General features: G+C 41.5%; 1 protein-coding gene across 1 annotated transcript in view; it reads left to right on the top strand.

Moving 5' to 3' along the window:
* The first annotated feature begins 15,916 nt into the window (after nucleotides 1-15,916).
* Nucleotides 15,917-16,230, top strand: part of LOC115816262 (zinc finger protein 638) — a 31,140-nt gene continuing 30,826 nt past the window's right edge. The window contains exon 1 of the mRNA XM_030779228.1: nucleotides 15,917-16,029. Coding sequence (XP_030635088.1) covers nucleotides 15,917-16,029 — 113 coding nt within the window. The remainder of the gene's footprint in view (nucleotides 16,030-16,230) is intronic.

Below are 16,230 nucleotides of genomic sequence, written 5' to 3'. Positions count from 1 at the left end.
ACAGCTGATGCAAACAAGCCCTCCCTGTCGCAGTATCGGAAAACGTCCTCACGGTTATCACATGAAAATATTACGCAAATAAACACACACAAAAAATTGAATATAATTGTATCTCTGAGCATTAAACTTCTTTTTTGAAAGCATGAAGAGGAGTGATGAGGCATCATTATGACTGTGACACAGACTCATGTGAGCAGGTCATCCCTCACTCCACAGAGTTTGACAGGAGATGCAAATGAGACTCTATTCAGTTCTGCCGCTCAGTGTCCAAATGGCATTGTGGGTTTGCAAAACAGGGTGTTTGGAGCCTAACACACAAAAAGAGATAATGATGTATACCCATAATGTTATGTAACTGGATTGTTAATATGAAAACAGATTTTTCTGGTCATGAAAATCATTCACCTGTTGTTCAAAAGCTATGATGCATCTGAGAAACGTTGTCTGCCACATAGAGGTTTTTGTGAACAGAAAGCTCTCATTTCATAATGCTGAAGTGAAGATCCATAGAGAGAACTACATCTGGGACTAGCCATTCTCTGGCTCTGATTTACATACTTATATACTATAATTTGTGCTCAAATTATTTTCATCTTAGTCAGTGACTGAAAAAATGTTCACTGCAGATGACGGGAATAACTGATTTGAATTCATGACATGTCTTTCAAAATTTAATCGTTTTTTGTTTGTTCTTTCAGCCTAGCAGACCCCAAGATAAAAAGACAAAAAATAAACATATAATACGAAGATAAAAAAAAGAAATATATAATAAAAATAAACTACAAAAAACTAAATCCAAATCCACATCAGTTGGAGTCTATGGCAATAATAACACAGTAAAGTATATACCGGTACTGTTGTGAGGCTGGATTGTGAATATGAAGATATAATTGATGGTAATGTGGAACAGACAACTGCTAAACAGTTCAAGTCTTGGTGATGTGTGGAGAAGAGACCAGTCAGACACAGTGAAACACAGTTTATTAAGGCCATGTGTAAAGGAACAAAGGTGAGAAGCAACTATTCTCATCTAAATGCACATAACACACAATAAAACGAATCTTTTTTACCCCACCCCGATGCTTCCAGAACATTCAGTTCATAAACAGTATTATCACAAAACACATGCTCCTTCAAGGTGATGGTGCCAGAGACTACTTTACTTTTTCAATTCTACAGATTTACAGGTTTTCATAAGCCCTCATTTATTTTCATAAGACCCCAGATGCTTTTGGCAACAATGAATCACACGATATATTCAAGAACACAAGAATATTCAAGAACTACAATATCAGTAACAGGTCCTTAAACTGTATTATTGTCATTACATCACACATGGAAAGCAGTTTCAGGTTTCCATGGTAACTCCTTAGCACCCCAGAACTAACATACAGTGCTAAGTATACAATTTAAACAAGTAAACCAGTTAATAATTTCAAGTGATCATTCTGAGCTTTTAAGAACACAAACCTTTCGCTCATTTGACTATATTGTCATCATGGTCAAAAGTTATGCGTTTAAAAATGATCTTCCAATAAAAAAACCCCATACAGTCTGTATCCTTTTCAACACATGCCCTGACACGTACATCTGGTCCAGGGAAGGTTGCCGTCTTTGACAAAAAGAGGAGAGGTTGCACCGCGGAACAAGGTAAGGTGAGCCAGAAACAGATCGCTTGAATCAGACAGAAAAGATCACGTGAGATGGAAGGGCGCAGATAGCTAATAACAACAAGAGGACAGTAAGCCACGATGATGAGAACCAAGAAGAGCGTGATTATTTTCAGGGCCTTTTCTTTCGCTGATCCATACCCTCCTTTTTTCCTTCACCTGGCTTTGGCCTGACCAAGACCTTTAGCGTAGCTAGGCTACAGATCGTCATCGCTACGACTGTAACCACAATAGATATCAGTGTAAAGTGAAAGGAAAAGTATGAGTACAATAACTGTGCCAGACTCACACTTAGGGTGATGATCCAGACTAATCCAACAGTGACTAGCTTGTAAAGAGAGAACTGAAGCCTTAAGTCAGTCATCGGATGAACAACAGCCAGGTATCGCTCGGCAGAGATCAGGCCGAGAAGCAAAGGACGACCAACTGTGTAAGTCCCTCTAATAAAAGTAATAAAGTCATAAAACTGGTGAACTGTACAACATTGGCCGAAGCAGTAAAAAAGGTAACCCAGGCAACAGAGGACCTCCAGGATTGCTAGGTTTACGGTCAGAATATCAGGGGTGGCGGTGTTGCTGGAGGACATCACTCCACGTATCCATAACCGAAGAACCCTGATGTGCAGTAGCTGTATAATGCCGATATTAACTACTAGACCTGCAAATGAAATGATCATTGCTGCAGGTGAAAGCAAAAAGCAGTTCAAATCTGGACTAGCAGTGCAGTTTTCTGAAATGTTTAGGGATGGAACCGAAGTGGTGAAGTTGAGCATTTTGCTCTGGTCTTCTCTCGTCCAAATGTCTGATTTAACAGAGCAGGTGTGGCCTTGTGTTTAAATTGGGCTGTGAATAGTGTCTGTTGTTTTCTGATTTTTTTAAAATTCAAATTTGCATTCAAATAAAGACAATATAGGCAAGTAAATATGATAATTAAATGAAGCCTCTGATGTATTGGGAAATTTGTTTTGTGTGTCTAAAGCACTTGCCCTGAAACAGCCGAGGCAACAAGGTAGGCAGTAATTGAAGAAAACAAAACAAAACAAGTGACAGCAATACACACACACACACACACACACACAGAGCAAGACTATGAAGTATTTTGCATAGACCCCCAACCCTCACAAGAAAAACTTTATTAATTAAATATAAATAAATGATATATCCAATGTCATATCGTACCCAGTGAAGCCACTTAACCTTTCTGTTTCTGTAAAGATTGCTGAATGTATAAAGAGTGCCTTTACATCGTAAGATACATTTTTTTTTTACAATATTTTCTCAGTCAACATGTGAGTTCACTGATTTTACATGTAGTGTTAAAACAACAACAACAACAACAACAACAACTATTACTACTATTAGTACAACAAAACAGGTCAGTTCAGTTTTGAATTTAACTTTGAATTTTAGGGTAACCTGTTGCATAGCATTTCTGAGTTTAATCAACTTCTGGATAAAATTTTTTATCTTTTTGCTTTTTTGTGGCAACTTGAGTCAGCTTTTACATCACCATGACGGGTACTTTAAGAAAAGAAAAGTAATCACATTTACATAGATTTAGTACCTTTTGGAGGTTTTGATATAAACTTTCAATTTAAGAATGAAATAGCTTTTAAAAAGTCCAAAAATACAACCAGTGGGACAAACTTTTGTTTTGGGTTTATCACGTCTTGAGTTCATTTGATCTATGTATAGGAGTTCATGTAATCAACAGCTATGAAAATCTTGAAAATTATATGGACAATTGGAGGTGAGGTTAATATTTTATCAGAAGCATTTCTCTTCCATATTTCAAACATTTACAGATTAGTCATTTTGTTTTAATAAAGGAGATGATATTGGTTCTCCTGGACTGTTTCAAATAACAATTCTATCAGAATTCTTTTCATCAGAAATCAGAATTCTGCAAAGCTTGCTCATTTTCATGTTGCCAAAAGCTTTACAAACTGTAACAGCTTGCATTGCTAAAATAGGTTTAGAATCTGTAACAAACAGCTTCAATTTGAAAAGAAAAAACATTCTGTACATACAGATTCTATTTAAACAACTAAGTTGCCTCTTGACTGTATCTGCTGCAAGGCAGCTTATGAAACCTGGACAGATACAGGAGAGGGTGCAATGCTGAGCAGGGCAAAAGGAACCAGAAGCACATTGGATATAACACACAGAAAACTTCTTCTGACACAACGTCTGACAGATAGTTGAAGCAAAGAAAAGGACAGTAAGCTATGATGATGACAATCAGGATTAGTGTGATAACTTTGAAGGCCTTCCTCTTTTGCTGATCCATACTTTCCTTGTTTCTCTCACCTGGTTTTGGTTTGATAAGAACCTTTAAAGTTGCTAAGCTACAAATACTGATGACAACAATAGCTTCCCCAGTAAACGCCAGGAATATCAGTCTGGGAACCGATGATTGCAATAATGCTGTCACCATCCCATATCCCAGGGTAAGGATCCAGACAGTCACGATGCCGATTAACCTGTAATGAGGAGAACGTACCCTTAAGTAGACCATTGGATGAACTACAGCCAAGTATCTCTCCACACAGGTCCAACTGAGAAGCAAAGTACGCCCACAGTAGGTTGCTCCAATGGCGATTCCAGCAAAAATTTCAACAGAACTACTTAAAAACACCACGTTGAGAAGCAGTGAAAAGTAGGACAAGCCATAGAGGATCTCCAGGATTGCTAGGTTTATGGTATGAATATCAGGCATGGTGGTGTTGCTGAAAGACATAACTCCACATATCCACAACCAAAGGACGCTGATGTTCAGTGGCAGCACAATGCCCATATTCACTGCCAGAGCTGTGAATGTAACAGAACAGGAAATCATAGAAACGGAAGAGAAAAGCAGGCAGTTAAGAACCGTGGTGTTTGGAGTTTTTGCTGTTGCATTAAGCGTCAAATTTGTGATGTTTAACATGTTCCCAAGTGTTCTCTCTTCGGGATGTGCACCTCCATAGACCAAGAAAATCACTGTACTTCATTTTTGTTGCACTGTTTTTATTTTGTGGTGTCTGTGCCAGGTGACATATTCAAATGAACTCTTTGCATTTGCAATTCTGGGAAGTGGTTTTCTATTTCTGAGGTGTGTTTGGTCTCATGATAAATTGTTATTAAACGGCCTAAAAAAAAAAAGTAAAAAAAAGGAAGAATTCTTCTAAAACATCTGTCTCTATTTAAGAGTGCTTTACACAACCTAACAAAAGTTAGAGCTTTAGGGTCAGTTCACCTTTTATGAGAGCAGATGATTAATGATGTGGCAACGGGGGTTTTGGTTAATATGGACCTGTAGCACCTTCCAGAGGGGAGAATCTGGAAGAGGTGGTGGGCTGGGTGGGAGGTATCACGGGTTATTTTAGCTGCCCGGTTGAAGGTGCACTTTATATACTGTGTGTTGACTGGGGGAAGGTCACAACCAATTATTTTGGAGGCTTTAGTGACAATCCACTCTAGTTTCTTCTTGGTGTGACTGTCTGAGCTTCCATACTAGAGCAAGGGAGGGGGGTTATGCATTTATGTACATAAAAACTGGTGTGCCAATAAAAAAATCATAGGCAGACACTGCTCTTCTGATTTGGAGTACCTGACAGTTAAATTCAGGCCTATTTACCTCCCACGTGAGCTTATCATTGTTATAATTGCAGATGTGGGTGCATTGACTTACAGATGCTCAACGTATTGTGTAGTAGTGAGGTGGATTTTTATTAACACCTAGGATAGCCTTCACCGACAACACTGTTCCCCCAGAATACCCTAGCACCTAAATGTCATCTCTTGTGGACAGAGATGGCTCTCAAGGCAACGATCAACACAGTCTACAATAGTCACAGCTGTTTACATTTCACCAGATGCTAACGCTAGCATAGCTTTAGGCTACCTGCTCAATTCTGTAAATTCACGACAGAGCACCTATTCCGAAGCAGCCCATATCATAGCTGGTGATTTTAATCATGCAGATTTAAAGGCAGTTCTCCTGAAATTTGAACAACACATCAAATGTGCTACCAGGGGGGAAAATAAATTAGACAAGGCTTATTCAAACATTAAGAATGGTTTTAGGTCAACACCACTACCACATTTAGGGCAGACAGCTCACCTATCCATACTCTTAACCCCAGCATACACCCTCCACAGGAGAAAAGGTCAACCCCCCGCAAGGACTGTTAAGACATGGCCATGGGGGGCGCCAGGTAGTGGCTTAGGGGTGCTGTAGCTACCTCTGAGATAGCCATAGCACCCCCTAGCACCCACAAGAAATTTCTGTGGTTTATTTTTAATTTTTAAAGTGTGGATGCTATAATTTGAAAAAAAAAAAAAAATACATCATTAAAACAAACTGATTATTTTTGGACTAAAAAACATAAAGCCAACACAGGTCATCTGATTCAGCCAGTGGGCGCAGCACACATTGAACTTTTGACCTTACTTTAAAGTTAGGTCACATCGCAGCAGTCACTCGATCCTGCAGATTCTCCCTATACAACATCAGAAGAATCCGCCCCTTCCTCACACAACAGGCGACTACTGCAACGTTCTACTGGCTGGCTTGCCGAGCTGCGCCAGAACGCAGCTGCACGCCTGGTATTCAACCTCCCTAAGCATTCTCATGTCACTCCACTCCTTACTGTGCTCCACTGGCTTCCGGTAGCTGCCGCATCCAGTTCAAGACACTGGTGCTGGCCTACCAGGCCACAAGAGGCTCCACCCCATCATACCTTCAGTCCCTAACAACTCCGTATACCACTACTAGAACCCTCCGCTCTATGACCTCTGGTCAACTGACGGTCCCCTCACTACGGGAACCCGGCAGCCGGTCCTCCCGACCATGCCTCTTCTCCGCCATTGCCCCGCGGTGGTGGAACGACCTCCCTCATGCAGTTAGGACTGCGGAATCTCTTACCATCTTCCGCAGGAAACTGAAAACCCACCTCTTCAGAACCCACCTGTCCCCCACTGCCTAACCTCCCTTTCCTTACATTAAAAAAACAAAAAACAAAAAAAAAACTTGTCTTGTATCTATGTTTGTCACTCACTGTCAAAATATTTCAGGGGCGCAATACGAAGGGGTAAATTAACGCTCAGTCTTATTGTGATCTCTGCTTATGAGGTATTAGGAATCTGACTGATGCACTTATCGTGAGTTGCTTTGGCTAAAAACGTCTGCCAAATACCAAATTGTAAATTGTAATTGTAGTTCTGTTAGCCAGAGTGCTATTTGGGGGGGGGGGGGGGGGGGGGGGTAACTTAGCATTATCTAAGCATTATCCATATCATTACGGATCGTTTTTTACTTCATAAACGTCCACGTGTGGAGACTCAATCAAAAGGAAACGAGACTTATTGTGAACCTAATAGGGCTACAGGTGGCTGGTGGTAGATTTTTTTTCTCCTTATAGTTATCTCTATGCAATGCTCATTCATATAACATTAGGTCTATGGAACGGAATATTGTTGATTCATTAGTCGAGGTGTTCGTAACTGGCAGCATGAATTTGTGGTCTCAGAATCTGTGGCTGAAATGTGCACAAACCTGTGTCTGTTGCTTGCTACTTCTGTGCAAGCCCTGGCCGTGGTGTAGTTGTGTGAAATTTTATATTCAGAGGTGTGTTTACGTAGGCTGGCTTGTGTACCTTACATCTATATCCCATGAGCCGAATATCTCGCCTTGTGTTTAAGAATGGCATTGTAACTGCTGTGGAGTGGGTACTGCGTAGGCTATGTGTGTGTGTGCGTGTGTACGCGTGTTGGGGGTGTTGCAGTAGAAATTAAACTGAGCAATTGGGACATTAATGGGAAACCCTAAATTTCAGAGCACCCTTGCTGAAATGTCAAGTAACCCCATAGCAAGTAACCAGCAAAAGAATCTCCGGTGCTGCCACTGGACAAGGCCTGAAGGAGCTTCCTTGCAGGATTGCTTTGAAGGGACTAATTGGGACATTTTTGAGGATCAGGGTTTGGAGGAGTACACGTCAACTGTACTATGCTACATACAGAGCTGTGTCGATAATGTCACTGTCGACAAACACATCCGGGTGTTCCCCAACCAGAAGCCCTGGATGACAGAGGAGGTCAAATACTCCTCAAGGACTGTAACCCCGCCTTCAGGTCTGGTGACAGAGCCGGTGCTAGAGCCAACCTGAAGAGAAGCATCAGTGAGGCCAAAACGGCCTACACGAAGAAGATTGAGGACTACTTCACTAATAACAAACACAGCGGATATGGCAGGGCATACAGCACATCACCAACTACAACACCAGCAACCACACGACTGTTGACGGTGAAGGAAATTAATTGTCTCATCAAAGCCACATCAAGGCCATTCTCCCACCCACCTTCGACCCATACCTGTTTGCCCACAAAGCAAATAGGTCAACAGAAGATGCAAACACCACTGCTCTTCACACTGCACTGACTCACCGTGAACACCAGGGGAGCTATGCGAGCATGCTTTGCCTTTCACACCATCATCCGGGGCAGACTGGTCACTAAACTTACTGACTTAGGACTTTCCAACACACGTGCCACTGGATCAAGGACTTTCTGACTAAGCGTCCCCAGACTGTTAGACTAGGCCCCCACCTCTCCTCCAGCTTTATGCTCCGCACGGACACCCCACAGGGCTGTGTGGTGAGCCCCCTTCTCTACACCCTCTACACTCATGACTGTGTCCCCACCCATCCCACCAACACCATTATCAAGTTTGCGGATGGCCTGACACTGCGTGAAAAGAGGTGTATTCGGCCTGGAATACTCCTGTATATTCCTGGATACTCCACAGATTATCGGCTGTATCCGGCAGTTTGCAGCTCTGTTACGCGGCATGGAATACTCCTGAATATGTACCGTGTTTTGGGGTCTGCCTAGAGCCCTTAGTTGCCATGGTGAATAATCCCTTGGGGGTGCTTGGAAGGGAACATTTGCACTTCACACCTTGGGCCACCAGGTATCCTGCAATTGGTCAAAAGTCTTTCTTTGGATTGGTGGAGCAATGTCTTGCCCCTCCTCTAAAACCCTTCCCCATTGGTCCATTGTGGGTCCCCAGACATGAATTCATATGGTTTATATAATAATAATAATTATTATTATTATTATCATTTTTAATATTATTATTATTATTGGTGGTGGTGGTGTTTTATGTTCATAGGTAGATTGTATAGATAGTATGGCAAACAAAAATGAATTACACAAATTTTATTACAAATAAAGCAAATACAGTATAATATAAGGTATATAAATTGACAATTTTATATATATATATATATATATATAATCAATGTACAATATATAACAGAATAGAATACATTAGAACAGAATATACTGTAATATCATAGTATATAATACAAATGCTTTTGGGAGCATAAATGAAACTCTAAATGTTGAGCATTCCCAAGAACAACCCAGCTTCCGTGGTCTCTATTCTGTAGCACCCCACACAGTGCAGACAACTCTGTGCTAGGCGGGAGGATCCACGCTGGCCTTCCATCCAAGATGGCGTCCTCGTCAGAAATTATGTCTACTGATGCGGTCCTCCATATGGCAACCTCTTCCTCAGTTTAGAGAACACTAGCTCTGGCCTTGTGCTGCTGCAAAACAGTGAAAACAGAAATTAGATCGCTGAAAACAGCAAATGGAGAAAAAGTCTAAGAACTACTAGGGAAATGATGTTTTGACTTACTCTTCTCCTCCTTTGCCTCGTTCGAGTGGCGATCCTGTCCCCCTCTTTGTTCTCTGGATTCACCCGGTAACTCTTTCGGATAGTCTCAATCGGTCTTTCAGGATGCTAGAGAGAAAAAAAAACGGAGAAGAAAGGAAGATTGATTAAAAGTTCGTTTAGAATTCCAAGCACTGCTATGAAACAATCGCGACGATATAGTCTACCAACAAAACACGTCGTCTTACCTTGTCCGTGGATCATATCTGTGCGTGTTGTTTTCAGCATTATGCATTATCCGCACAGATTCCTGTAGAAGCAAAATTAATACAAGAGTTAAATTCAACCACATTAAGGGATAAAGCAGATAAAGAAATGTGAACATATCAGAATGCGCGGCAGTCAAAGACGAAAGCCGGAAGCCTACAGAAATAAACTTACCGAAACAGAGTTATTCCCCGCACGTCTTCTTTTCTCGGGCAGACTCCTCTTGCGCCTCTTTGATGGGACTCCATCCTGTCCAACCGCCGAATAACATTCTCCATGAACGTTCAGACATCTTCTTAAAAATGCATTTAACGGGGACACCAGTTGTTTGTTTTCGTTCAGACTCGGCGTTGGAAAAATTGGATATTCCCGGCGCACGAGTAGCCTCTCCACTCCGCTGTCCGTTCGAAAACTTAAGTGTTCTTTTGCAAGCCATCTTCAAAATGCACACTATCGACAGAATACGGAGTACAACTTCTGTAATCCTTCAGTGACTCGCTTCTCCTTACCTTACTACAGGTAACCCCTTCCCCAAAGCAAATTTCGCGCTGCAGTTGCACACAATGCTATTGGTTACTGTCACCCTACGCCATGCACGCACAGAAAACTGATTGAACAGGACTCAACCTTAGATTCTAAGTGGGTGGTTTGAAAACGGGGCGCGTCCTCGTACTGAGGAGAAACATTCCGAACAAACAAGCGAGAATCAACAACAAAAACTCCTATGCCCTGTAAACTTTTTTTTTTTAAGTCCTGTATCCTTTGTCCCGCATCCCTCATACTGAGATAATGTCCCGCATCTTCGCTGGTCGTTTGGTTTTTAACTGTCAGAAATAAAAAATATATGGATCCATTATTTTACCCGCCCGCACATGAGCATAGTTTCTAATTTATTTAATAGCGCTATGTCAAAAGCAGTAAAAATGCAACATAGGCGAGTTTTTTTAAAAGCCTTGCTTTCACCAAATGGCTGAGAGGAGAGCGTTGAGGGCGGTCATCAAGAGTCTGTGGCGGCCGTCAATCAAACTGTGCAGCTGTGGGGCCGACGAATTTCTTTGCTACGTCACAAAAACCAAACTTAGTAAAACTTTACAGATATGATGATAAACGCTGTCAGCCGACATCATGGTCAAAAAGAAAGGAAAAAGTTCTTTTATCCCTTCTGACCATGCTTCTCATCCAATAGAGATTTTGGCTTGATATAAAGATTTGCATTGAAATTGTTTTATTTTATGTAATATTTTATTTTGAGCCTTATTTATTCTTATAGTTGGATTTGGTCAGGGGTTTAACTTGAAAGACTTGAGCTGTATGATGCCTGCTGCTTTGCTTAAGTACAGTTGCCTTTGATGGGCCTGTAATGGCCAATGCATGTTGGATGTCTATCAATACAAGTGTATACAAGTGTTTCTTATTCAGTTAGACTGACATTATATCTAAGTTTTACATCATCTCTCAGCATTAGTAACAATGTCCCACATTGTCCCACACAAACTTACTACTTGTCCCCCATTTGGTCTGTTTGCATCTGGTCACCCTGTACCTTTGACCCCAAGTAAAGGACAGTTGCATAACCATCAAATATGTAATTAATGAACCTCTCATTTAGACTTTTTTTAAATTATGTTTTCAGTGTGTTTTTGTATGCTCCATTTGAAGTGTCCATTGTAATTTAGCTGCACGACAGAGCAATGACATTAAAGGCTACATGGGCCTACCACTGCTGTATTATACACCATGCAACACCTAACAAGTTTGTGTGGTTATCAAAATATCGGCTAAATATTACATATAGGCTAACTGATAGAAAGTTACAGTGAGGAAGGGTTCTATACCCAGTCCCTCCTAGACCACTGACTGTTATTAGCATTTGAAAGGCCAAGCCATCAGCTAACGACTGTGGTCACGCGGATGCCTGAAAACTGCCGTCTAACAGCTGTATTCAGACATTTGCGGGAGTTTTCAGGTCCGCATGACAAAGTTCTGCGGGCATCCGAATACCTCTGGAAAACAGCAGGTTTAGCGGAAGTTTACTTTGTCCGGATATTTCTGAATACACCACTTTTCACGCAGTGTGACTGTGGTAGGACTTATCTCAGGAAGAGACGAGACAGCCTACAAGGATGAAGTCCAAAGACTGGCAGCATGGTGCTCAGAGAACAATCTCATCCTGACCTCCTTAAAAACAAAAGAACTCATAATAGACTTACGGAAGAATAGTGCAGACCCCGATCCACAATACACTGACGGGGACTGTGTGGAAAGGGTCTCTGTTTTCAGGTTCCTGGGTACGCATATCGATGAAGACCTCTCCTGGACTACAAACACCACCACAGTAGTCAAGAAGGCACAGCAGTGACTCTACTTCCTCAGGAGAAACAACCTGCAGGTGAAGCTGCTGGTGTCTTCCTACTGCTGCTCCATTGAGAGTGTGCTTACGTACTGCATCTCTGTGTCGTATGCCAGCTGCTCAGGAGCAGACAGGGTCATCAATACTGCCCAGAAGATCATTGGCTGCTCACTGCCCTCTTTGGAGGATTTATTCAGCTCTCGCTGCCTCAGTAGAGCAGCCAACATACTGAAAGACCCATCCTGGACATCATCCGTTTGACTTACCGCCCTCTGATAGATCCTTCAGGTCAATCATATCACGGATAAACAGACTTAAGAACAGCTTCTACCCCAGACCCATATGAGAACTGTACGCAGCCAAACACTGACACTCTCTGTTTGGGACCTGTGTGACTATCTGCACTACAATACTTACAGTTACATTTATAGAACACTACACAGATGTTTACGTTCCAACTGCACCTTTGCATGTATATACTCCTAAGTGCACTACTTGTTAATAGGGACAACGCAATTCAGTAATTCAGCAATTCAGCAGGTGTGCAATATCCTGAAGTCCAATATCTCAGCTGCTAATATTCTTTTTTAATCGTATTGTTATACATCTTCTTATTGTTTTATATTTTGGTTACAGCAAATGTATAAATTTTATATACATCTTATTTTATTTATATATTTAGCATTTTAAATTAGTTTAGTTTGTGCTTTTCTATTTTTTAACTGCTGTTTGTTCTGCGTGAATGCACTGTCAGGATTGCTACTCAATTTCATTGTACTCTGTGCAATGACAATAAAGGAATCTAATCTGTTTTTTTCTGCTTTGATATTTAGTATCTCCTGGGATTTCTTTTGAGTGTTTTGTCTGTTTTGAATCCTAACAACTATTTCTCTGTTTTTTACGTCCTAAGCTGCTCTCTTTTTGTTAAATGAGTAGACTTGCCTTTTGGTTGCCCTGTTTGACTGTGGATATTATTAAAACTTTAAACTGCCTTCCTGTGCCAGCCTTTGCTTCTAAGTTTTTGTTCCCTGAGGATAGCTCTATCACTAGGGCTTTTCACCTTGACACTGGAGATCTAGGTTCAAATCTCACGTTGCTCCTGACACATGCATACCTTACAGTCTCATAGGAAAATGTGAGGGTAATTTGCATTTATTTTTAAAGTTTGCCTCACTCTGACGCAAGTGATAATTTGACTACCATGATGGTGTGGATGGCTTGACTGATGAATCGGATGCTTGGAATAACATATACAAAACTTCCCGTGTGTGCTGTAATATAGTCTTGCTAACATGACTTCACATGACACGTGTCTCATTTGAATAGAGGGAGAGGTCAGGAGCCTAAATAAGATTAGCATTCTGACACTCATCCATTATTTAATAGCCTGTCTTCGCGAGAATTCTGTAATTATCCTTGGTTTAATCATTCCGTAGGACAACTATGTCAAATGATCTTGTGGCTTCTGATGCTTCCAACTCTGATGCAACGCTCCTCTTACTCATAACTCTGGAACTCTCGTCATCCAAGTCTGCCAGCTGTCATGGTAACCCAATATTTCGTTAAAATCAAGGTGACCTCGCGCAAATGACCTCTGATTTTGAGTTCGTGTGTCTTTGATGTGGGCTAACAGTTGAATGACTCGAAAAGACGCTGTTGGATTTTCTCAGGGCAAAATCTATGGGGTCAAGCCTTCAAGTGCCATCAATACTTTAAACGCAATCAACAAACTGACTGCCTTGTATGGTTTAGGGAGAATGATCCAGATGTTTGAACAGGAGAACCTGAGGGAGATGTTACAGTGAGCCAAGGTCACATGGTAATCTGGTAAACAGTGAGCTATCCTAACAGCTGTGTCCTGTGGAGGGTTACAGATTCATGCTGCACAAACAGCAGGAAGTCACATATGGTTACTAACATCCGTTGAATTTTGCTACCAGATATCCAAAACCTGTTTTAAAAAATTATACCTCCACATATGCATTAAGTCAAATTACAAAATTAAAAAATAAAATGTATCCAGTTTCAAAAAGAAATACTAAAGAAAGAACTGTGCACATAACTTCTTACAAAAGTAAGAAACATTTTATTTGCAGAAATTTGGAAGCATTTTTTTCAGAATACTTGTGAAATCCAGTTTAAAACACCAGCATTGATCTGAAGTGAAATGTAGATTTGTTTGACTGACATGGCAGAGTCAAGTTATCTCAGGTTCATCTGGCAGGATATGCAGGCATAAATTGACATATTCACCAAATCTCCCCAGTAACACACCCTACTTTTTGGTGTCTTTATACAAGCTAATAAGCATGAATGCCTTATACGACATTATGTTGCTGCTGGCCCCACAGGAGCTACTGTGTTGTTGTGCTTGGCTCAATGAATTGTGTTGACAGAGCTTTGACAGTACAGGCCAAAGGGGTGAGGTAGTTGGACAGGAAAACACAGAGACCCTTGGCCTGGCAGAAAGGGTTTTGATTAGGCTGTGTATCCTATGAGCCTTCACTGACAGCAGGGTATACTCCCATTGGATTAAAATTACTCTTTAGAGGAATTTACAGAGGCTTCTCTGCAAGCCGTCTACGAGGCCGAGGGGAGGGATTGATTTTATCCCCGCTGTGACGGTCAACTTTATGCCCAGGACAAGTGCCAACCTTCCCTCTTAGAGGATATAACCTTAGCAAGACCCACCAAGGAGCAGTCAACACAGGAGGTCAGTAGTTAGCTGAGTAAGGGAGAAAGAGAGAGAGAGAGGGAGGGAGAGAGAGAGAGAGAGAGAGAGTGGGGAGTCACTCTGAGCCAATGTCACTTTAAATTACTTATAGCTATGAGAGAGGAGAGGTAAATAGAGTGAACCGCTAGCTATGGCAGGATTCCAGAGTCTAAGATAGAGCAGTATGAGAGCAAGAGAGGCAGACATAACAGGGATAAAAGAGAAATGAGAGCTAGAGAGAGCGAGAGAGAAATTGAGTGCGTAAGTAGTAAATGGCAGGACTGACCTCATTTTTTAAGACCCTTACTCTTTTCTTTCCTCAGAGCTTTTCGACACAACCACACCCCCCAACCCTTACCCCGTCCTCCCCAGGTTACTCCCTCTTTCTCCTGCTCTCCTCCCCTCTGTCTCTGGGACATTCCATCCAACCCTGCCAGCTCCCTTCTCTGGGCGACAAGCAATGTGTCAGCCAGAAATGCTCTCAGGGTTCCCTCCGTACTCCTTGTGTTTGCTTTAATAAGTGTTCCCTTGGGAACCAACCAATGATGGAGGATTGTTCTCTTTGGACGTGAATGGTCAGCAGTGTTTTTTTTTGTTGTTGTTTCTCATCAACTGGACTTCCTTGGAAATTCTGGGAAAATTCTGAATCCTGGATCGGGTTTTAAAAAAAAGCAGAAAAACAAACAGAAAAAGAATGTGTTTTGAGGATAGATGAGCAAAGGAGGTACTTTTTTTTAAAATCTTGACTCTTACTTCATTCATTCATTTCAACGCTGTTTGCTTTTCTCAAAACGGACTTTTGGATTAATTAAGGGTGAATATTTTCTATTCAAATATGTGGACACCACGACTAATATAATCTCTCTTAATTGCAAGTATTTACGTTCTTATTTTAGGATGTGAAAATTTCATTGCATGCGCGTTGACGTTTGCAAGACCGCCCTCTTACGTATGGGTCACTTTTAGTATCAAGTAAGGTAAGGTCAAGGATTTAGACTTAAATCAGAGACTCATCGTTATGGTAACTCTTAGCTGACGATTGGTGGGCTGTGGTTCGCCATCCCGTCCAAACCAAAACCGCTTCCTTTTTGTCTGCCTTTCCTGATTTTACATGCTGTTTAGGAATTGGGCCCTTTTTCTGGAATTATTTGGATTTTTTGGATTTTGTTGGACCAGACTTTCTTGGAAGAAGAGAGGAAAAGGTGAGCACTGCACCAATGTGTTTGGCCTCTCTGCAGGAATTCCACGACAGTAGAGATGCTAAAGGGGAATAAGAAACTAAGTGCCCAGGACGGAGTGGCATCCACCATTGCCAGCACAAATGCCAACAACCATCTGGCACTTGTCAGCAGGCCTAAGGCATCCAATCGGTGAGTAAGGGTTGGGGAGAGGGGCAATGACTGGATCAAGTAGAGAGAGCTAAACCAGACCATGGAACAAACGATACATGCTGGGTAATTTTAGTCTGTTTTTGTATTGCCCCAGTTTGTCCTAATGCACTAATGTGACTGGAGGTATGTTTTTTTTTTTTTTTGGTCTGTGGTCTCATGTGATATGAATACCAGATAACT

The sequence above is a fragment of the Chanos chanos genome, chromosome 7 (genome assembly GCF_902362185.1).
Source record: "Chanos chanos chromosome 7, fChaCha1.1, whole genome shotgun sequence".
NCBI lineage: Eukaryota > Metazoa > Chordata > Actinopteri > Gonorynchiformes > Chanidae > Chanos > Chanos chanos.
The sequence above is the reverse complement of the archived record's forward strand: the minus strand, read 5'-3'. Positions and strand labels throughout refer to the sequence as shown.